The sequence below is a fragment of the Aristolochia californica genome, unplaced genomic scaffold (genome assembly GCF_029961685.1).
Source record: "Aristolochia californica isolate CCGP_79_NKW_82.1479 unplaced genomic scaffold, dmAriCali1.0.hap1 SCAF_10, whole genome shotgun sequence".
NCBI lineage: Eukaryota > Viridiplantae > Streptophyta > Magnoliopsida > Piperales > Aristolochiaceae > Aristolochia > Aristolochia californica.
Window position 1 is genome coordinate 35,542,729 of NW_027181771.1, and position 23,432 is coordinate 35,566,160.

Genomic DNA, 23,432 nt, shown 5'->3' on the forward strand with positions numbered 1-23,432 from the left:
TTAATATGGAAGTATTGACAATTTGATGCTTGCATTTTGATTCAAGCATTGGATGCACCTAACGAGTTTGTCGTCCTAAGAGGTAATATGTTTGTTTTATTTATTTATTTTTATACTTGTTAGCTTTAGTCTTATTAATCATTTTTATTGTTTCATATCGTATGAAAGTACTACTTGTAAATGTTGGATATACCAGCTTAAATAGTTTTTTTTTTGCACCTTATCATCTCAGAGTTATTCAACCATGGACATTATTCGTTAAAAAGTACAATTGAGAGGACTTTTGGTATGTGAAAGTTTTGGATCAAACACTTCTATATAAGAGATAAGGAAAAATTATTATTGCCTGTTGCATTATTCACAATTTTACAGATCACAATAATGAATGGATTGAAGGAGAGGAAGTAATGTATGAGATTGATTTATAATTTTTATTTATTTTCCTGAAAAAACCCTAATAGGACTTATTAAAAAATTTAAATATTTTTATATAATTTTCTAGTAAGTCACTAAGATTTTATATTTTAAAGTTTGTTACACATGTTTACCCTAACTGGGTCTTATCCGTATGTGGTACAAGATGGGGATTGATATCTGGTTTCATGGGCACAAAAAACCGGAGTCGGATGTGGGTCCTTGGATCAGTGATGTAAAAACGAATTCGTTTGCTTCGTTCTTCTCTGTCTGGTGCCCCCGCCTCCGCTGTCTGCTTCAAGCTTGACGGTGGCGGGAGGCTACTTTATTTTTCCATTATCTAATCCCACGGTTGGAGTTTGAAATTTTAAAGCGAAAGAAGAAGACGATTCCCGATTTTTTTTTGTATTTTTGGGGACCGCTCGAACGCGACTCTGCGGAGTGCAGATTCCCCGGTTACGTCTTCCCCGGTCGACGGTCATTTCACACCTGATTTTACGTCAATCAAGCCCATCAATGCGGTTTACATTTTTTTATTTAGAAGACGCGATTAATTTAAGTTTTAAGTTCACCTAGTCCATCAAGTATGGATTTCAGTTCCGTAAGGCAGTAACTGCTACAGTTCTGTCTGTTGATGGAGAGATAAGAATCATAAGATAAGAGGAAGCCCTCTTTCGTGTTTTTACTGCAACCGAGGAATCATTAGGAAAGTGATTTTCTTTTCCCCTCTGGATCATTTTGGTTGGATTTTGCGGAATCTCGTCGGTGAGCATTTAAAACCGTATCGAGCTCAACAGGTAATTAATGGGTTCTGCTTGTAAATTTTTTTTACAGACTTCCCTTCAATAAAGTCCATTCAGTTAAAGGCCCTCGATAGATCGAAAGTGGCTATTGAGCTAATTTTTGAAAAAATCTGTGGCTTTTTGTTCACCTCCGAGGGGAAGTTTGAACAAACTCCGAGCCCAGATTATCTTCCCGACTCCTCGTTAGGAAATTCTAACCGCTCTTCAGCATTTCTGACAGTTTTGCTCTCAAAGGAAGGCAGTTACGATAACATCTTCGGGTGCTATTTCGTATTAATTTCTGTACTTGGCTTTAGCAACAAACACATCTTCGCCGGGCGAAGACTCTGTCAAGAGCCGGAGAATTGGGATCTGATCCCTAAGAAAGTCTTCCGGTGACCTTATCCACGGTAAGTAGATAAGCTCTTGCACTCCTACTCCTACTCAGTTATGTGTAGTTCGATCGATCTACTCCTAGTCGGGCAGATAATTGTAGACTGATGCTTTCCCTCTGTCAAAACTCATGTGAACACGTTCTGCTCAGAGAAATCTCCGGTTATGAGCTTCTCTATCCTCCACATTGGAGAAGTTTAACCCATCGAAGCCCCCTTGATTTCTCAGTGTCCGTCTCCTAATTATTGGCCAAAAGATCCAGGACTTTTGGTAATTGCAGACTCTCTGCGAACTTTCTTGCCCTAGTAAGATACTGATGCAAAGCAGGGGGTGCTTCCGAATCATATGAACCTCCTTCTGGTCAACTATTCAGATGGATCGAATTTGAATCCTAGGGTAGAAGAAAGGGAAGTGTTGGGAATTACTTATCTTCAACTTCGATTGAAATTTCAGGTGAATCTACCAAACGAATGGGTAAGGCCGGTCGCAGCTGGCTGCAGATCTACCGCATCTACGGGTTGGAGGAGTGGCAAACCGTGATATTGTTGCTAATCCACGCTCTTGTCTTCTCGATGGTCTCTCTACTAATTCTCTTCCACTTCACATCGCTGTCCTCTGTCATCCACTCTCTCGTCCCTTTCCTCCCTCAAGGGGGGCCTCGCTTCGTGGCGGGGTTTTCGGGAGCCCTGACGGCACTGCTTTCTCTTTGCCTCTTCTTCGCGGCACACAACTTCTTCCAGTCGTCACTGTCGCTGAACTGGATAATGTCTCAGCGGATGCTGTCTTCAATAACGGACTGGTCGTCGGTGAAGTCGGCACTGGACCTTGGTTGTTGCGGGCGGGGGATCCTGCTAAACTCGGTGGCGCTGCAGCTGAAGAAGCAGGGGAGCTCGGGACGGGTGGTGGGGCTGGACCACCGGCGGAGAACGGCGCTGGGGACGCTGAGAACGGCGAGGGCGGAGGGAGTGCAGGAGTACGTGACATGCAGGGAGGGAGACGCGAGGAGGCTGCCGTTCGCGGACAACTACTTCGACGCGGTGGTGTCGGGGTTGTACCTGCACGGGGTGGGGAGGGAGTACGGGCAGAGGAGCGGGGCGGCGGCGTCGGAGAGAATGAAGGGGCTGGGGGAAGTGGTGAGGGTGTTGAAGCCGGGAGGGGTGGGGGTGTTGTGGGACCTGATGTGCGTGCCGGAGTACGTGGAGAGGCTGCACGAGCTGCGGATGGAGGAGATAAGATCGTTGGAGAGGGTAACGGCGTACATGGTGAGCAGCCAGATAGTTTCGTTTCGTAAGCCGAGGGAGGCCTACCATCAGTCCCACCACCAAATGGACTGGAGAGGTTGCAGCAGCATCGGCGTCTCCGGTTGAGCGAGCCCTCTCCAATCGTTGCTCTTGCTTCTCCTCACTATGTCTCTCTAGGAGATAAAAAAAAATTAGGAGACTGCTGAAGTGTGAAGACTCTTGTGTAAGTATTAGGAAAAAAACAAGAGAGCAAACGCTGGGAACTGGGGAGACGAAGTCAATCCAGTCGGTAATCCACAGCACCAGAGAGCTATTCTCTTTATGTGTAAAATATGTTAAAGCCAAGTTATGTGGAAATGCGACGATCAACTGGAATTTGTTGGGCAAATCTTGCTTCTGCAAGGCTTTAATGAATTCCTTTACTGTTATATGGCCATGGACCCATGAACGTTGACGAAGACGTCAATGTGCATGTCTTGGAGCCCAACCGTGTGTTGTCTATATTAAGATGCACAGCTGTTGCGTCGCCAACTTTCTTCAATCCTCCATGAACGAGGAATCCCGTTTCCTCTCTTTCAAACATTGGAGTCCAACCGTGCGTCGTCTATATTAAGATGCACAGCTGTTGCGTCGCCAACTTTCTTCAATCCTCCATGAACGAGGAATCCCGTTTCCTCTCTGTCATACATTGAAGTCTCGAAATCGTTGGCCGACGGCTTCAATCGAAACCAGTAGCTCGTGGCTGTCTTGGGCCACTGCCTGTGGGATTGTCTTCATCCAAATGAATAAGATTTAGTCTCCAGTTCTCCCACCTCATCCATAATCCTTGTCGACTTCCTGCATCTTAGGGTGGGCAATAATGGAGAACAAGTCTTGAGGAAGCCACAATGCCTCTTTGGGTAAGTCAAGCCATTTCTGGGCTAACATGAGTAACATCTGAACATGGGTTGGCAAGAGGCCTGTGGCTTCTTCTCCTCATATACGAGTCAACTGTCTCTTGTCTTTTCTCGGACTATTTCATTGACTGGATGGAGCAGATTGGCTTTGGCCTTCTCTCCTTTTGAGCTCATCATGTAACAATATCACATGCATCATTCAGTTGAGCCTGTGATTCGCCGAACTGGAACATGGCACAGATCACGGAACTGGATGAATAATTACTAATAATACTCTTCTTACTTCAATTTTATTGCGTTTCTGTTGCATTGAATTATTATTTGCACCCAATACAGTTCTGAGATTTCTGTAGTTTCTATGCCGATTGTGCCTTTTTTGTTCCATTGAATTGCGAACCGAGCACAGGTTTAAAAAAAAAAAAAAAAGTATAAAAGAAATAAGAGACAACAAGCCATTGGCAGCATTATGTATGTACAAAAATTGGTTCCTCTGGTGAGGCAGCCCATCCTCCCCTCCCCTACTAAATGCACTCAACGACTCTGTTTTCTGGGCATCTCTGAACTACACACCCTCTGTCTTCCCCCAGGTCTCACGCCTTAAGATCGCCCACCTTCGGTAAACACTACCAATTTCAGATTCCAGAGAGCTTTTCCTGCTGCCACGACTCGGGTGTATGGGTGGAAAAAGGCTCAACATCATTCACGCCTGAAAAGTGTGTTGACAGTCTCGAAATCTGTTGTTTTCTTCGTGAACAACTTCACGCTGTCTTCTCGCCCTTCAATGGCTTTGTAATTCAGTGAGCAAAGATGGGTTGTTGTATTAGTAAGAAAGATCCTTCCTCAAAGGGTTCTCCCCTACCAGTGCTAGGATCTGAGAACCGCCATGACAGTCTCAAAGAGGAGAATAGCAGAGAGCCGCCGCCAGCTCCTCAAGAAGAGGAGACTGTCAAAGAGGTGCTTTCAGAGACTCCAAAGCCGCCCCTTGTCGTGATTCCCTCTGGAGATAAGGGGATTGAGAAGGGGCCTCCAAAACCTTCAGTTCCGGCGATTCCTACAGAAGACAAGAAGTTCGATAGAAGATTTTCTCTCCTGAGCTCAAATGACGAAACATCCGAAATGTCGGAGATCTGTAGCCTGAGCGAAAGCATATCCACGACCATTACCGAGAAGAAGGAAGAAAATGGTTTCGAAGAAGTCGAAATGCGGCCCAAGAATTACACGTCCCCTGCCAAATTTCAAAGAAAGCGTCCCCTTTCCGGCGACTATCCTGGCAGGAGAGACCACGGTGGGAAATCACCGGCGAGGAGATCGGAGCCTTCTCCGGGACGGAGAACACCGGGTAGAGAAGGGCAAACGGTGACCAGGTCACGGATTTCTAACAAGAGGGATCCTGGGGAAGACTCAGGCAGAAGGTCCCGGTCGCCAGCTGTCCGCCGAGACTCTAAAGGATCTGCGACGCCAAGAAACGAGCTTACCCGGAGCACCTCTACTAGGAAAATGGGACGAGCTCTCCGTCTGGTCCCCGAGGAATTGGCCAAAGCTACTATCCCACAAACGGAGGGGACAAGGGAAGGAGGTCCCCCTGCAAACGAGTCGCTGGAAAATCCGCTCGTTTCCTTGGAGTGTTTCATCTTTCTGTAGTATATTTTGGTGTTTTCTTGTTTTTTTCTGAATTTTTTTGGGTATTTCTTCTTCTTGAATTGTCCAAACCACGGACTTCGCTGCCTTTTTCTAGTTTCCATCTCAACTACCGGGATTGACGGGCAAAGCAAATGGAGGGTGCCTTTCGGTTTTTTCTTTTTCCATGAGACGGGAGTGTTCTCTGTTGGATTGGCGTAAAACAGCAGGGTTTCCTTCTCTGCTTCGCCAAATTGCGCAGCAAGGACACCATCGACATGCTTCTCCTCGTTGGCGTTCCTACGTATCTTTTACCCTCGAGGTTAATCAGCATCAAGAGGATAGTGAGCCGTTTTGAAGACAGAAACCAGGATCTAAGACAAAATTTATGGTATTTTGGCCATTTGTGTTTCCATGTTCGCCTCTGTTACAAAGGGTGTCTTTTGATTTCAGGAATTGTGTGAAACATCGTGCTGCCCAGGGGAGAGACCTTGTAAATTTTAGTGGGGTGGGTGGAACAGGGGCGAGCTGTAACCTATGTTGACCTTTCTTTTTTCCTGTGCATGGCGTAAATGGATATACACTCCTCGTGATTTGAGAAAACTCACCATATCTTGCTCTCCTGTAGTATTTGGAATTACTGGCTCTGACTCAATTTTCTTTTTGTCCGTCTGTCTTCTTCTCCCTCGCTGTGTTAGGAGAGCACGAACATGGCCGCTGCAAACTGCAAACTCATTGTATCTGTGAGGGATGCCGATGGCAGCATTTAATCCTGAGAAATCCATTTTTTCCCTGTTCGAGTAGACAGTGAAAGAAGAACGTTATTTAGTCCCCACAAAGGAAACTGGTGTGTGATTCTCTTTTTCAGGTTGAGATTGTATTGATGATGACGAATAAGATTGATAATAGGAAGCAGAGAGGCGAAAAAAGCTTCAGATTTGAGGTGTTTTTTTAGATTGAGCAATAAGCAGACTGTATTGATGAAAAATACGAATAAGATTGATACTGGCAAATGCTTCATATGTTTATGAGACTGTATTGATGAAAAATACGAATAAGGTTGATAATGGCAAATGCTTCATATGTTGATGAGACTGTATTGATGAAAAATACGAATAAGATTGATAATGGCAAATGCTTCATATGTTGATGAGCAGAGAGGGAGTAAAAACAAACTTCAAATTTGAAATTGTCGTGCCACTTTCGGAGGGAGGCTTTGTTAAACCGTGCGTCTTACAAGAGATTTCTGAGTGGATCGTGCGAACAATATTATGTCTTTCTCGGCGGACGTGCGTGCCTCACAGAAATGCCGCCCAACGACGACAGAAGCACAGCATCTCGCCATCTCCATTGTTTCTCATTAATATTTCTCTCCCTTCCTCAGGAGGGCACGACGGGTTCTTCGTTTCATTTGCGCTTCGAGGGATAGAGACACAGACCCGAGTCCCCAAAAAGGACCAAATCCTTCAGCGTGGCGTCACCAAATTGAAACTTCAGATCGACACGCCACTCTCAGCTGCTTCCACTCTTCCTCTTTTCCTAAGATACGTGGGGTTTGGTCTACGAGCCCTGAGCCCTGCTCGCCGTTGGCAGTCGAAGGATGTCGTGGTAGGCACAACTCTTAAGGCAGGTAGCTTCGCCCAGGACGCATGACGTCAAAGCAGAAGAGCAGGGGGGCTTCATGCTGCAGTGCTCCATTGGACTTTATCATGTTTGGTTTGCAGAGCTGACGAGTACAGTTTGTTCAGAAAATGAAACTCGAATGACCTACTGGTCAATGCTCGGCGATCCTCAGTTGTTTTTGGCTCCATTTTGCCATTAGAGGAGAATGCTGCTTACCTTGTTTGATCTTTGCTTCGCTGCTTAGCCAGTTCAGATGACTCTGTTGTTCACCGAGGAATATAACAATGGCTAAAGCAGCAGATACCAGGCATCGTTGTTATATAACAATTGCCAATTTACCATTTCCATTACCTTGTTTTTACACTTGGACCAGCTAACTAGAGGAATATCCACCGTAAGCTGAAGATACAACGGTGTAAAAAGCCATGTCCAATCAGCTGTACAGCTGATATTACAATGAAAATTGAAGAGGGCATATTGACAAGGCAGATAGAGAGATATACACAACAAACGGGCTCTTCTGAAGAATCCTCTAGCTTGGGATGAGAAACTGTCACATTAGCAGAATCTTTGCAGATAGGAACTTAATGCTTTTGAGTCGAAAAGAGTTTTGTGCTACTGATGGCATACACTAAGCTCCCAAGACTATGTTACCGATCCATCAGCATCACCGCCGATTTCTAACTTGAATTTTGACTGGGACCTGCACTAGGACTCTGCTGATGAGCAGGCCATAATATTCGCTCTGGGGGGCAAGGGGGCGGGGCAGGGTGCCCAATATAAGTGGGAATTTCCTGGCCAGGCATCAAAACTGACACTCCTTTGGCATAGATTGACATCTGCATAAATATAAAATACTAGAATCAAGAGTCCTCTTTTGCATCATTATTGCTATACTATAGATGCATTAGTCAAATAGTTATTTGGGAAAAGAAAACATGTTACAGAGCTTACTAATCCACTCATGTTTGACGACAAAAGTCCCAACAAAGACACTGATACTAGTTACTTCAAATGCTTTGAATTTACATGAAATGCCTGTTCTAGAGATATCAATCCAGACTGATTTGCTGGATAGAAAATTCAAACATTATGGTCATCCACTCCAACAGCTTAAATTTAAATTGGATTTTCTCAAAACCTCAAACCCTACCAGAAGGAAGAAACAAAAAGTGTTACATCTTTTGAGCTCTACTCACTGATGGTGAGTTATAAGTGAGTTGGTCCACCCAGGGAATAGGTATGATGGGCTACCGAGAAGTGCATCAAACCCTCTGAATTATTCATACAAATACATAAGGCAAAGCTAAATACAAGCATCTTATACAAGAAAATTTCAGAGTCACATGAAAATAATACAAACACATTTTATACAGAGCACTAACAACAGATGCGTGTGAATAAATGAAACCACAAGTGTATGATTTCATGCTTTTAGAACTATTAGAATGGCATCACTTTTATTAACTCATTAAAAAAACTCCTAACAAGAGAAATTAACCACATTTGTGGATCTGATAGATGTAAGATCCATCACAAACAACTCCATGCAGAGTCCTTTATGTGATAAGGAATCTCCCAAAAGATTATTTATTCTTAAACAATAGCTAGCCAGAGTAGCTTTTGCTGTTGTTTTTCTCTATGTGACAACAACAAGTATTACTCTCAGCAGCATGCTTTCAAAAAGAAAAGAAAAGAAAAAAAGTGCCGATCCATACCCACATAAAAAACAAGCAATGCTGATGTATGAAAAAGAAGGAAATCATCTCAACGCTGCTATGCAATGCTGATTGACCAACTTTTACAAAGTCATACATTTCCGGGGAGCAGAAAAGAATTGCTTAATGTATGAAAATCAGACCAAAATCAATTCAGGCAAGAAGAACAACATGAAAAACAAAAAACTGATAATATGCTTTCAAAATCTAAAGAATAGAATGCTTTAGTGGAGGTATCATAACCTTATACACTAGAGTTCCACATGGTAGTTAGCAAATAGATTTGTGTAAAACTAGAACTAAGTTTGTGGACCTGGCCATTGCCTTCGTTTTGAAGTCACAATGAACCTCATGGCAGTCATTAAGTTGACCTCAAGACTTACACAGAATCAAGGGCGAGTTTGTGGAAGCTCATTAATTAGCCATATATATGGCTACATAAAAATGGTAAAACTTAACAACTGGAAAAAAAATAAAGACACGGATAAGACTTGGGAGGCATTCACTATAGTTAGTTTACAAGAGGTTTCTCCTTTAGACTAAATAATCCAGCCTGCAAAGAAACTGGAAATATAAACACGGGGAAGCAGCTTCCTTTCAAAACAAAACTCTCTGGAAAGAGCTCACCAAAGAATCATACTCAAAAACTCTTGAAGAAGTGCGTCAATAATCCATAAACCCAGCCTCTGAAATAGAACGAAAAATAAAAATCGAAACTTCAAACATAGAGAAGGAAAATTTCATTCATCTATTACAGATTAAGAGACGGTGGCTTTTTCACAGGTAACACTTTGCCCTGGGCATCAGAAGTGAGCGTGTAGTGAAAAATGGAAGTGGCAAAATCCCACCTGCGCATGGAGTTCCCCTCTTACGAAAGACAAGTCGAGGGACAAAAGTAAGATAAGTTGCTAAAATTCAAGGGCATGGTGTCCCTGTCAATTTATTATAGTTTACCATATACATCCAACACAAACAAAATCTGCATTAAATAGATGGCATTTTTGTAATATCATTCACCCATGACCTGATCAAGATGTCGCTCGGAATCAATGGCACTGCAGCGGTTTTCCCGGTAACCTCATTAGGTTCCGCGAACCAATGATACATCGAAAAGAATTTGAAATTCAATAGAATATAAGAAGGGAAGTAGAAAACTAAGGCATTCTGATGTTCGTACCAGCAGAAAGACCAGGAAAACGAGAGAAACTGAAGCTTACCATGGGAGACAAGTTTCCAGCTTTCAAAGGCACTCCCACCGCCCCGTCGACAACCACAAGGTGTCCTCCCCCTCCCCGTGGCCCAGGTAATTCAGACGATCTAGGCCTTATAAATCTCTCAAATATAGCCATGACGAGAAACATGGATATGAGAATGGCCGTGGCAACGAAGCCAAAGGAAACCGCATTGACCGAGTTATCGAAATGCCTCCACCGCTCTTCTTCCCTCTGCTGAGCTACCACGAATCCTCTCACCGTCATCGCTGGCGCTGGTGCCAACATAAAACCTCCCTCTCTCATCCCTATCTCCGCCCAACAAGCCCTCACTCTACTCTATCTCTAAAACAAGCGAAAATGAGGTTAAGGGAAAGTAAGAGACGAAGAAGAACTTATATCTCTTCTCTCCTTCATGTGATATTTTTTTTTCTTTCAAAAACCAGAAAAAGGAACCAAAACTCGCACTCTGATCAGGTGTGTGGCTTGAATCATTGGGTTGCGAGGGACACTTTTAAGAGGAAGGAGAATGACGAATTTGGCCTTGAAATTTCTTGGGAACTGTGTAGACGATGGAAGGGCTCGCAGGGGTGATTTGGGTAAGCCAGGGGAGAACCAGGGTGGAGAGTGAAGGAGACTGCTGGAGCCTAGAGACATGTGCGGTGCTGGTTTATGTGCGCTGAGGTGGGAAACATGAAACATGAATTAGAAAGCTATAGTCGGAGAACAGAGTAGTAGCAGGCTATAGCAGCTTATTAATAACTTTAGCTTTCTGCTGGTAATATAAAAATGGTGACTTTTACCTTTGCCACCACCACACCCGTGAAAATGCCTTTGGGTTTTTCCCTCTGATAATTCGGTGTTTTGTGCTGCCATAATGTGGCTTTGCTGTGGTCCTACGCCAGCCTTGGATGCGCATCTCTTCCCTCTGCCACAGCACCAGACCTCTGTGCTTCGTGAATTTTACAGTACAGACGCCAGGCAGGGTAAACTACCCAACATGTTTCAGCACTATTACCCGCTCGCGATAACCCAGATGTCGTTTTCTGGAGATATTGGCTGCTACTCTTTGTGTTTGATAATGTGGGTCAAAGCAAACACCAGACAGGACAAATAGCAAGTAGCCGAGAGGCTCAAACCGAACGATTTGCAGTTTCATGACTGATTGATCGGTTGCTTTTCCAAAGGAATTCTCAACCTATAATTTCCCATGCGTTACTGAAATCGGGATGTTTCTTCAACGATCCAAGTGCAGTTCCTCGCACTTTTTTCTAACTTATTACAAAAATAGAACACAACTTCAGCAGCAGGTGCATTATTTAATGGGGTAACTCCAGATTGAAGATTTTCTGAAGGTAAGTAAAACCAGGTTAGTTGTGTCGTGCTTCAGGTGGGATTGGGTACGTTAGTTTGAAGATGAACGAGAACGAGAATCTGTACGAAGATCACTTGTCTTCGAAAAAGCCGCAGACCTTCATCGGTTTCATTTCATTTCTCCTCTTTAACGGAGAAAGAAAGAAGGGTAAAAGCAGTAGCACGGTCTAACAGGCTCCGGCCTCGTCGGCCCCCTCTGCTGGACCGTCTTTCGATTCATTCTTCTTCTTTTCCTTTTCTCGCACGCTAAGCTGAATCATGACTTGACGGCCTTAACTCAGGCCCCACGAGTGATGTCTCACGTGTGACTATGACGTGGTTTTTCGACGGGATCATGTTGCATGTGGCCCCCAGTGTCGTGGGGTCAACATTATTTCTACACGTGGCAGACCTTGTGGTACAGTAGGCAGCGGGACCACAAAGACGGCAAGACTTCTTTCTTATTAACTCCGAGGTCCATGGTCCAAGGTCCAACTTTCAATTTACGGAAAGCGAAAGAAGAGTAAAGTAGGAGCGACATGTTAGCTTGCATTGTCGGCCTTTCGCAGACTCGTATACTGACTCTTCTCTGCCCCTCCTTCCACCACAGTCGAGTGTTTCATCACCAAGTTCTCGAGATTCTCAATGGAAGGTCTTCCTTGGGACCGGTGACTCATGACGAATAAATCTAATCTTCTGCTGGCGTCTCGTCAACTTGAGAGGCTTTTGATTTAAAAGTCTAAAAGACTCGAAGATTTATTCTATGATCGGACTAGGTTTAGCTTTGGATTCGAGTTTTGAAGCACCAGAGATGCTGTAATCTAATGTAATGCAAAAGGGTAGATTGTGTTCGTGTTCGTGTTCGGTAGACTGTTGCAGTGAGCGAGGGCAGTCGGAGGTTAGCCGTGCGAATGCGTGGTGCAGGTTCCGTGTTCTTCTCTTTGATAAGCTATTTAGTGGGTTGCCAGCTCCAGGATAGAAGACTGTGAGGTCCAAGGCCTGCACGTGAAAGGGGAAACGAGCTTCCCTTTTCACTTTGCTTCTTCCTTTTCAACCTCTTTCTCTGTGGCCAGGGTTCTGCTTTGCTCGTCGATCTTTTTGACTCTGCATTTGACTAATTTAGAGCCGAGACCTAACACTAGCTTGCTGCTCTAAACAGATATAGAAGAGTGATCCGGCGATTCAGGCGAATCATTTGATGGCTTTTTTACTGCTAGGGACGACAGAACTAACTTTTTCTCAGAGTGCTCGAGTTTCTCGTCTTAGGTATGACTATTGACTAGCTTGTGTAGGACAGCTCTTACAGCGCCTCTACTGTAACTAGCTTCTGTTGGGTGCTGCTCAGCGCTTTCTCATTTTCGGTTCTGTAGCATAACAATGGTCGCTCAAAGTTGAAACAGAACCAGATAGAGGCGAGGAAGTAGGCGAATAAGACGATGAGATGAGTAGTTTCATGCCTGCCCAGCAGAGGAACAGTGATTTATTACATTCATAATCACCACGATCTAGCGGATTTTTCTGTTTACCGTTATTGTGACTTTCTTCGTGTTTTTTACAGTTGACATACTCCATCAGTGCGCCTCTAATCACTCGTCTCTTTTACAAGCGTCACCCCTCCGCCAATCCTTAGTGCTCCGGCGAGATGAGCAGCCTTGGTACCAGGGATCTAGGGTAGATGAATAGTCGACCCGCCGAACCAGGTATTAGTTTGGGATATGTACAAGGTTAGTGTAGGCTGTACCAAGTATTAGTATTACTCGATGGTGGTAACGATTAATGAGTAACAAGGATCATTCCTCATGGAAGAAAACACAGCAGACATGGTTCAAAATATGTCAATTACAACACCCATAAAAACCAAAATTAGCGAGCATAGACGTATGGCCACCTATTTAATCAACAAAAATATAAATGTATACTTGTGCATACTGCAACCATGGAGAAGCTCTGTAGTAATAATAAATCAGAATTCGCGCTGAGTTGACGGCGCCGCTTCCTCGGTGGTGAGCAGTGGGCTCGAAATCTGTTAAAAGAAAGACGATTAATTTGATACGCATGGTTGCAGTATGAACAGCGTCAGTCATGGAGAAAAGCTAGGTCATCGGTCGTTTTAATGGCCGATGGATAGACACATAGAATAAGTTAATGATGCCGCGACGTTCATGAAAGCTGGATCACACAGCAATGGCTGCACAGCTCTTTCTCCCCTTCCTCTTCTATGGGCTCCATGCTCGTCCACGCCTCCTCCTCTCTCCTAGCGGATGTGTCGAACGCATGAACCACTGATACCGACCTGTAAGTATCTCCCTCCAGACAATACCCTGCTAGGAAGTACAGCTGGGTGCCCACGGGCGCCATGGTGAGATAGATTCTTTGATTCGCGTCGTTCATGGGATCTGAAGAGGAAGAGAAGAAGCTGCGACGGTGAGAGCCGTCCACGCTGTTCCAGATGTTCAGCTTTCTGTCGTACGACTCTACGTGGCCCTTCCATGTGTTCAGGCAGTCGCCGGAGCTGTAGAGTTTATTGTTGACGGCGACGATCTGATTGGGGGGCACGTCCAGCCGCCACATTCTGACCATTAAGTCCCACTCCCCGCGGCAAAGGTCGAACACCTCCGCTGAGCTCCGCTCGATGGCGAAGGTGACGGTCCGGCCGTTGGAGTCACCTCGCTCCGCGAATCCTCCCACTACGTATATCTTCCCCTGCCATGTTACCCCCACGCACTTGTACCGCAGCGTGCTCATGTCCGGCAGGGGACTCCACCCGTCCATCGCCGGATCGTACATCTCCGCCGACGAAACCCCTCTGCCGCTAGCCAAACTGCACTGTCCGCCCGCAACGTAGATCTTGTTGTCGCACGCCGTGCATGCGAAGTCGAAGCGCGGAGTGCTGAGTGGCGTACACTGCGACCACTCTTGGGTGGAGACGGAGTATTTCCTCACGGTGGGGAGGACAGCAAGGTTCACCTCCTTACCATGGCCGTCCTCTGCTTCTTCCTTGTAACACAGACGGCCGCCGATGATGTAAATGGAATCGCCGACGGCAACCATGGCAAAGCCCTTGAGGACATGTTTCGCCGTGATTCCGGGAATGGGTCCTACGCAATTACGCGAATTGTCCGAAGGGTTGTATGATTCAATCCAATTACAGACCTTGGTGTGCGACGAAGGCGTTCTCGCGCAGAAGGCCGTGTACATTCGATACTCCGCCGATGGTGGCGGCAGCGGCGGCGACATTAACGAACCCATACGAACCAACGCCTGTACTTGAGTCTACTTTCTGTGTTACACCGGACCCGCAGCTTCCCGTTGGGTAATTAAAAGGGGAGTTGAAGGTATAGAGAATAATCAAAGTTATAGTGAAGGCAGAAGGCGGAGAAGACGAAGCGAGAATGTTTTGTGGACATCGAATTACTAAGAAGTCGCTTACGGAGGTGACTCGGGAGAGCATCTCAAGGATTTGTAGTTGGAAATAGCGATGATTTTGGACTTCTGGGTGTCCACGTGGGCGGAGAGGGAGCAGCGAATTGCATGAAATCATTCTTGTTCTTCGAGAGAGGAATATGGGATTGATTGTCTCCTTCCCCTGTGTCCTCTTCGACATTAAATAACACATTACTAGGACGGAGTCAAGGTTGAAGATGACCCACGAAGGCCGATGAAGCATGATTCGTCTGCGAGGAATTCGAGGAAGTCTTCTGTCTCCTAATCTCTACTTCCTTTTTTTTTTTTGTTGTTTTTGACGAATTCCAATCTCGGAACTGAGCTATATTGATACGGCCCTTGAACCTGAAGCAATTCCTAGGAGGGCAACGGCATGTTATTCAACAGTAATGGAATTGTTTTACGTGAAAAACAAAGCAGCGGAAGGGTGCGTATTAATATTTTTGTGAACATGGTTTGATCGCTCAGCCGAAACATCTGTACTTGTCCGGTGGGATTGATAAAAAGACGAAACTAATATTATTTAAATATTTTATCTTGGGCATCTTAGTTTTTTGAACTAAGAGCGCGATCCAGAGTTGGATCGGGACTCGTCGGTCCTGTAATCGAGCTTGGGGCAAGAGCCGGAACAAACGATAGAGGGTGGATTTGTAGCCTTGTTACGTATTTCTATGAGAAGAGTTTTTGAGTTAGTAAGACAGATTAATTTCCTAACTCTGACTCGTATGTACCAGCCCTTGGAGTTGGGGTTAAGAGGCCGAACGAAGAGTTGGTAAATTCAAAAGGGGTGAGAGAAGTAAAGACTGAAATGCAGCAGAGCTGCAGAAGGATGGTGCAATGGTGGTCCATGGAACTGCAGTCAATAAATCTAATAATTGAACTATAGAAAGACAAAAAGCAGGACAGAAGGAAGGAAGAATGACAGCTCAAAAGGTCGTTGAAGATAATAGACAAGTCGACCAAGGCAATGGCCTGTAAGAGTGGGCATTGAATATTTCTGGTTTTAATTTGGTTTGGTGAAGGAGCATTGCACTGTGAGCTGTTGCTCGAGATTGTAAATCTGTAATGAAGAGGACAGGTAGGAGGCTTACATGGTAACGTAAAAAGAGGAACAGAGACTGAACAAGAAGAAAGACAAAAGAGAATTATTTCTCTTGCATACAAACAAAGAACAAACACAAGAAGGGGGATTGCAATTGCAACCAACGGCACACTCCCCAAATCATCCATTCCAAAGTCCCAATTGCCTCCTTCCCTTCTGCTCCCACTCCTCCAGTGATTACTGGACTGATACGTGATGACAAATCCGCGACGACATCCCGCTCTGGTTTCTAGAAAAAAAGGAAGCTAATGATTTGACCCATCATCCGTGATGAATTGCCTGTTAACTAATCCGAGTTCACCACATAAAAAGGGCGAGAGTGAGAGAGATGAATCAAACTGAACTAAAACTAAACTAAACTAGTCGGCGTTTTTAAAAGTTTTAAGCCTCAGTCAATAGAAAAAAACCAATGCTGGTTGCCAGGAGGAACCGCATTTGTTAACTCTGGTAAGAAGGTAGAAACATTGCTGTCACAAGATAAACGGAGTAAATGACAGAGACAATCGACACCCGGCTTTTTGCCCTCGTTCAAGGTGGAACCCATCTCAAACAGATTGAACCAAAGCAAGCAAGCCCTTACTACAAAGTCCAAACTCTGAACGCTCTCTAGCTTTATTGAAGCGACGTGACTGAGGGAGAAGGAGATGAACAGGGTAGTACATCCCGGGTAACTGATGTAAGCCATGAATATTGTTTGGAGTATGTCCAGGTAGCAAAAGACACCGAAAATAACAAACTGCACAATGCAGATTGCAAAAGTGCAACATTCTCTTGTATTGAGGTTGTGGATTTTTTTAAGATCCTTTTTTCATCCCATGTGACTGCATGGCAGTGTTTAAGTTCCTTCATCAATTCGTTTCCTGCCCTCTTTTCTGTGCTGCATCTCCGGGAGAAAGCAACTCTTGTATATTTGCATCACCGTCAGGTGTTTTTCATCGCTCCAAAGCAGGCAGGAGGGGTCTGGATATTCTTTTGAGAGAAGATTACAGACCCGTACGTAAGATTCCACCATTTCGGTCGAGGTTGAATTTCTTCTCGCAGAAATGGGTTGGATAAGAGGTAAAGCATGGTTGAGCTGCGGAAAGAAGCGTTGCAGAAGCATTTTCTTCAGGATGAAGGCGCGAATGGGGAAGGCCATTAAGAGCAGCAACCATGACCGGTTCAGGTTTCAGTACGATCCTTCCAGTTATGCTCTTAACTTTGATGATGGTCGTCGCGACTGTGGTTTCACTGGAGCAACCAAAGAGTCATTCCACGCAAATCGAATCGAAGTCCTCTGTTCTGATCAGAATTTCGCTTGCGTTTATGTGCTCTTGATGAGAAACTGGGCACTAGAAGGAGACGCGCTTCCCATCATCGCTCTAACGTATCGTATCTAGCTCAGCATCAGTTCATCTTAGTTTTTTAGGATCAATTATTTCGTCTGTGTTTCTCTATCCTGCAGTGAAAACGAGAATCCGACTCTGTTATCCATTCTTTTCTTTCTTCTTAGATGGGTTCCATTTTCGGTTCTAACACGGATCAAAGGAGAGTCCTTCATGAGGTACAACCAGGCAAACTTTCCATCTGGACTGCGCAAAAGTTTTTTCTTGTCATTTTCATTCAATAGCTATGGCTTCCTCATTAGTTTCCGTCTTCATTGATGTTCAACCGATTCGTGCAATCACCACCAGTTAAAAAAACAAATTTCTCTGTACTCATTATGCCAATCAAGCTTTGCATATAAGAAAAAACCGACCCTGCGGCCGTTTATATCTCACTTTGAGCTTTTTGGTTTGATTAAAAAAAAAAAAAAAAAAAAAAAAACGGGAATACGAGAGGGATAACTACTGGCTATTAAACTCGAATTCTGATAGGATTTGATTGTTCTCGAACAAGAAAAAAGGATACTATAAACTATATTCTGCCAAAGAAAGAAGCTGTCCAGGACCAATTCAATTTGAGGTAAAAGAAAAACGCATAGCAATAGAGATTCAGCTTAAACCTCTCATATTTTCTTCTTTCCCTTATATACTTGAATTTGGAACTGTAGGATTTTTGTTTTCATTTTTATTGCATGGTATAAAACTGGATCCTTGAAGTTCTACATTATGAGCATCCTAAAACAAGAGTACAAACAAGTAACCCAAGTAATAAAAGGACCTGGCTCTCAAGTAAAGAATCAATCTACCCATCTAAGAAGAAAACCAGTTACTGAATTATTCACACAATCCTTTTCTTCATTTCCATGTAATAAACAGATACTGACGTGTCCCCCTTTCCAAATAATTTAACAATAACTTTAAATGGATGGATCTTCAAGCACAGCTGTGGACAAGTCATTTATACGAGGATAAGCAGCCTTCTCATCGAGCTGATTCTGAGCCCAAATCAGCATTTTCAGCAAACTTGGAAGCTTTGGATCTGAATTAATAACAACAACCATTGAGTTCAGTATTTCATTCTCTTAGAATTCAATAACGAAAACGTAAAATGCTCGGTGAGAAAACAAATTCAATTGAGATTTCATATGATTAAGGCAATGCACTATTTTCCTACTTTCAGAGTACCATCGGTCTCCCCTAACAAATTCAATTGAAATCCAGATAAAAAGGGAATCAAGTCTTCGTGGGTAGAAAGTTACTTCATATACAACCATACACAAACATTAAAATATATGGAAAATTAAGCAAGGTTCATTCGCAGTAACAGCAGTTACAGTTACAATGACAGCAAGGTCTGCCATAATAGAACGGGGTACTGTATCAGGTTTCCAAAAATCTGAAGCATATGCCCATTGAAGAACAGTTTGTCTATATTGGCCTACACGACCTATATGGTGTGTGGTGTATGCACATCACCTGTATAGCAAACATTACAGAGGTCCTGATTTACAATGTGTACAAAATAACCTTACCAGCCATCTCTGAGTTATTTAAATCCCACTTTGTGGTTTTCTCCTCAATCCCAGGTGTCAAGTTGCAGAGAGACAATTAAAAATTCGGTCCTTAAAACTTCAAAAGAAAAATCTAGGTGCACATCCCCTTGATCAAAATTTTATGCTTCTTCAGTCCATACAACACAGGACTGCAGAGTGATTGGTATATTATCTTGTAGAATATCATCATATTCTTTGTTCATCAGGTAGCAGGGTAATAAAAAATAATCCTGCTGACAATAGAAACTGTGAACATTAAAACATATTCTTTAAGTAAATGGCATCTTTTAAATCCCTAGAGGCTCATTTGCTACTGATCTGACAAATGATACTACAGACCACCAAATGTCCCAGTCAAATGTTGAGTGGGCCTTGAAATGCTCACAAAATGATATTGGTAAATTTACCAGACTCATCTGAAGATATACCATGAACATGCATTGTTGTAGAAGTAAAACTAGAAAATGTTTACAGAAGCAGATAATCCAGGATTTTTTATAAAAAGGGAGTAAGGAGATCTGTTCCAACCTTTTTCATGACTTTGGCTTGTCAGAATAGCTGCATTCACCTCGCTTGCTGTTTTCAGGCGCTGTGATATGTCTAGAAGGTCTCCAACAGGGCAATTGGAAACATCTTCAAATGCCAGAAGTGCAACTGTCCTCTCTAACTCCTCTAAAAAGCTTTGCTGCATACAGAAACATTAGCCTTTAGAACATGATATAGATTTACAAGGCTGAAAGACACTTTAAGCCAGACCTCTGTGTTATAAAATAGTGTATGAGTCAAAATATTCACCCCAAAAACTAAAACAACATAATAGAACCTGTCCTCTTAGAATATGTAACATAACGGGCTCTCCAACATAAACCTTTTGTGATTTTTTGAAATCAGTATAATGGTGAGAAAAAACCACTATACACTAAATGACATGACAGTGGACATCATTTAACCAATTATAAATTTTATTTTATTTTTAAAACTGATTATTAGTATTATCTTAAATTATAAGTTAACGCCCTTACAAGAAATTAAAAGTTGAATAAGACTTTCCAACAAAATCAGCATATTGAAGAAGCATCAAAACCATGAGCTCAAAGCTTCTACAATTCAAAACGAAATATAATCCAGCAAGGGCTTAATAGGCCTACTCAACTAGTTAACAAAATGTAAATCCCACAAGGTAAATTAACAATATGAGAGCCTTACATTTTCTTCACCTCTTGGTGCAAGCTCTTCCTGTGCAAACTCAAGGGCTTCTTCCACTTTGCCATTTCGAATCAGCTCAATCAACCTCTGTTGTTGGAGATGGAAAAATAACTGGGGGTTTGTATCCAGTATCTGCACAAATAATCCTAATTGAGTAAGCTTTGCCTTCAAAGCCAGCAAAATTCTAAATCCTAACATGAGAGAAACTATATAGTTGATGTATTGTAACAACAGGTCCAATGGTTGAAGAAATAAATCCAAGGAAACATTACTCAAGAAGATCAATGTATCAAGTCCAGAAATATAAAAATAAAATAAATAAAAACCTAATATTTTCATAAATAAAGATCTAACATAACCATCAGAAATATGGAAACTTTCAGAATAGATTGATGTTAGCTCAACAACATTGACGTAACATGCCATCTTGCAGGCATAAAAGCAGCAATAGCAACAATGACCATAACTATTTGCACCGTAGCTGCAGACAGTATGGGAAGAAATTTGGCATCCACAAGAAGGGGATCAAGAGGCTGTATCTTCAAACTTCAAATCTTTCTTTTGTGAAAAGTTTTTGTACTTGGGTGAAAAGCTGAAATATTTTTTTTATGTCCAATATTTTAAATATAAATGAAGTAAGGTACTTAAATTTGGCCAGCTGAAGCTGATATGCGTAATTTAGAAACAGTCTAGTGTATTCATTCTTTTAGGCCGAATATCTAGTATTTTGCATATACTTTATTTTATTACTTTCCAAGCTGAATCACTATCCCTTAAAGTAATTAAAATTAGTCCATCATTCTCTTCTTCAGTTTGTAAATCGACAAATCCTGCCTAAAGTTTCTCCATCTCTAAAATCTAAGCCTCCTTTCAAAAGCTCTCTTCCACTTCCTTGATCAATTGGATTCACAAAGCTCAATCAGTTGTCTCCCTTAAAAGAATACTAAAGATTAGAAAATAGTTGTTGGAAGATCACCGAGATTTTTTCTTTTTGAATTACAGAAATTTTAGTCATTAAAGTATGAAGGTTTATACATGTAATAGGATGAAGATGAAAGAAGCAGCTCTCAAGACTGAAGAGGAAGAAATTACTCAAAGACTAAAGATGGATTGGATGATGCCCCATCATTAACCACCTTATCAGCTATACTATTTGCAAGCTCTAGTGCATGCTGCCATACCACCTGCAAGGTAGTACATAAATCATTGATATCATCAAACGTATCCTGATTTTGACATGGGGGAGAGGAGTTTTTTTGCTAGCCAATTGATTACAAGAGCTGAATCGCCTTCAACTTTCAGTGGACTGGTGAATTTCTACGAATATAGCTTGAGTCCAGCGTGTAGAGCATTCAACTCTGTTTCTACAGAGCCACAGTGGTCAGTGGGGCCTGAATAAGCTACGTAGGGTCTGCCCTGAGCAGCCTCTCATTAGATCACAAACTCCACCCAGACCTGGTTTTCAGGGGAGGAAGGGAATGATAAAGAGATTGTTTCATCAATTGTTTACATCTTTCGGGACATGTGATGGCCTGAGATAAAATACCATAAAAACAGGTAATTTATAGCAAAGACTTGTGTTCTGCCACTTTATCGTTCATGGGCAAGCTTTTACAGTGACTGTTCATCACATATAAATTTCATAGAAGGCATTTGTCTACATCTTTTTACTCTAAATGATGAGCACAGAGAGTTATTTTCATTCAGGCCAGTAGGTCCAATGTCCTTTCTTGGATCATATTATGAACATGGAGATTTTTTAAGGTTATGCCTGATGAATTTCAATGTTTTCAAGAAAGAGCAATTATGTTGCAAATGGAAATAAAAATATACAATCTGAGAGGAGTGCCATTTGAGGTTTTCTCCTTCTAAACAGCTCAGTGCCACATTTGATCTCCAATAGATATGAAGTGTGTTCTCTTTTTGTGCAAACCCAGTTAGGAAAAGAAACAATCAAAACAAAACAGTAGAAACACACAGGCACATCAAAGAAAATAAATATAGGGAATGTAGCACTATACCTCAGGATTCAAATCATTGACTTTTTCAATTGCATCCTCGACATTGCCACTCTGTACAGCCTTCTTTACAGCCATACGATCAGTTATTGTCATAAGATCAATATCTGCTATTTCTGGATAAGGTGGAAGGTGAAATATTGGCTGATGAAACCATCCTAAACTTCTTAAAATAAAAGCAAAAAAATATACATATAATAAATGGCCTGCTCGTTTTTAGTGGTAAAACTCCAAACACAAAGCAACCAACGCTAATAATGCTACAAAACAAGGATACGTTCGGTGCCAGACTCCATCCGAAATTTCTCTGCAGCTTCAACGTAACCTTCGGTCACAAGAAAGTTCATCACTAGTTTATTCATATCTTCCTTCCTAATTTTTACATCGTTGAGTTTCCTCTCCCATTCGTCTCTTGTAATCACCTTCTTAGACGTGGACTGCCAAAGTAATGTACACTTTTATTTACTTTTTCAGTTAAATGGCGAGCGAAAACCCCATAAACAGACGTATTTTGGTAAGTTTAAACAAAAATTAGATTCCTTTTAGTTGCAATCCCGAAAGCCCCACAGTCGAATTCAATGTTCTAAATGCAGAAGCAATCTTCTTTACCATCGTTTCAGTTGATGCTAGCTGACCAACGACGAACCAGAACAGTGACATCAGTATTCAAATCTAAAACCCATCGAAAACCCGAAGAGGTGAGCTCAGCCTTCTGCAGTACAACAAGCGAATATCAATTAAGACAGAAGCTAGGATCATAAAGATAATCGTAACGACCTAGGGTTTGATGAGCTTGATCACAGATATCTCGACGCAAGAAAGTCGCCAATAAAAAATAATAGAACACTTGGATTTTGAAGGATAAGAAAAGATGCCCACTGCTTGTGTCCAACCCTAAATTCGTTCAAGCGTTAAGAAGAGTAATGAAGCAAACAGAAAATGCGGATAATGCAACGCAGCAACGACGGAGAGGGACCCAGCTACCGCTTACCTCCTTTTGTTCTTCCGACGAGATTTTTAAGTTTTAAATTACCCGACACTTGCGCAGATCCTCGCCGGGCTACGGCGCCCTTCTTCGACGTCGCGCTGTCCTTCTCCCGAACTTTCTATTGAGCACACGGGTGCTGCGCTGAGCGGTGGCTGCTGTTGCTTTTGTGCGACTTAGGAGTTTGGTCCCGTTACTGAAATTTTTCTAGGCCTAATCAGAGAAGGCTCTAACGGTGTAAGTCACTAAAATAGTCAAAATTAAAATTAAAGTAATTTTTTAATTTTTATTTAATATCTCATAGCAATTTCATTGACTTATTTAAGATCAAAACAATCATGTTCTATAGAAAAATCTTTTTTTTTTTTTAATTTTTTTGTTGATCAGCCTAACACATACTGGTTAAATGTGTGTGTACATACAAGGGTGTGAGTCTAATCAATGTTATATTTAACATTTGGTATCAAATTTAGGTCTAAAAAAGTGAAAAAATGGAGCTTTAAAAAGTTTTT

The 23,432-nt window shown here is 42.5% G+C and overlaps 5 protein-coding genes across 8 annotated transcripts; 2 read left to right on the top strand and 3 right to left on the bottom strand.

The window, feature by feature from the left end:
* The first annotated feature begins 1,230 nt into the window (after positions 1-1,230).
* On the top strand, positions 1,231-3,208 carry LOC137942642 (uncharacterized). Its single transcript, XM_068788366.1, has 2 exons — positions 1,231-1,606; positions 2,043-3,208. Exon 2 carries the CDS (start codon positions 2,060-2,062, stop codon positions 2,954-2,956), a length of 897 nt encoding a protein of 298 aa, XP_068644467.1. The 5' UTR covers positions 1,231-1,606; positions 2,043-2,059; the 3' UTR covers positions 2,957-3,208.
* A 1,325-nt stretch (positions 3,209-4,533) lies between these two features.
* LOC137943213 (uncharacterized) lies at positions 4,534-5,367 on the top strand. The gene has a single exon (XM_068788905.1). The coding sequence runs from the start codon at positions 4,534-4,536 to the stop codon at positions 5,365-5,367; it is 834 nt and encodes a 277-aa protein (XP_068645006.1).
* Positions 5,368-7,276: 1,909 nt separating this feature from the next.
* LOC137942696 (uncharacterized) lies at positions 7,277-10,366 on the bottom strand. The gene is made up of 2 exons (XM_068788429.1): positions 9,902-10,366; positions 7,277-7,805 (listed from the first exon to the last, which is right to left on the bottom strand). Exons 1-2 carry the CDS (start codon positions 10,199-10,201, stop codon positions 7,647-7,649), a joined length of 459 nt encoding a protein of 152 aa, XP_068644530.1. The 5' UTR covers positions 10,202-10,366; the 3' UTR covers positions 7,277-7,646.
* Positions 10,367-13,030: 2,664 nt separating this feature from the next.
* LOC137942796 (uncharacterized) lies at positions 13,031-14,898 on the bottom strand. The gene has a single exon (XM_068788534.1). It carries the CDS (start codon positions 14,495-14,497, stop codon positions 13,409-13,411), a length of 1,089 nt encoding a protein of 362 aa, XP_068644635.1. The 5' UTR covers positions 14,498-14,898; the 3' UTR covers positions 13,031-13,408.
* A 2,778-nt stretch (positions 14,899-17,676) lies between these two features.
* Positions 17,677-23,133, bottom strand: LOC137938682 (protein GID8 homolog). Of its 4 annotated transcripts, none has more exons than XM_068783683.1 (7): positions 22,927-23,133; positions 22,545-22,644; positions 22,213-22,372; positions 21,939-22,051; positions 19,918-20,049; positions 19,240-19,396; positions 17,677-18,197 (listed from the first exon to the last, which is right to left on the bottom strand). In XM_068783683.1, the coding sequence occupies exons 2-7, from the start codon at positions 22,593-22,595 to the stop codon at positions 18,076-18,078; spliced, it is 735 nt and encodes a 244-aa protein (XP_068639784.1). In that variant the 5' UTR covers positions 22,596-22,644; positions 22,927-23,133; the 3' UTR covers positions 17,677-18,075. The 4 variants fall into 4 exon arrangements, with proteins under 4 accessions (XP_068639784.1, XP_068639802.1, XP_068639776.1 ...); XM_068783701.1 differs by having other exon boundaries at positions 17,678-18,197; positions 21,939-22,042; positions 22,545-22,647; XM_068783675.1 differs by having other exon boundaries at positions 17,678-18,197; positions 22,545-22,647.
* Between the last annotated feature and the right edge of the window lie 299 nt (positions 23,134-23,432).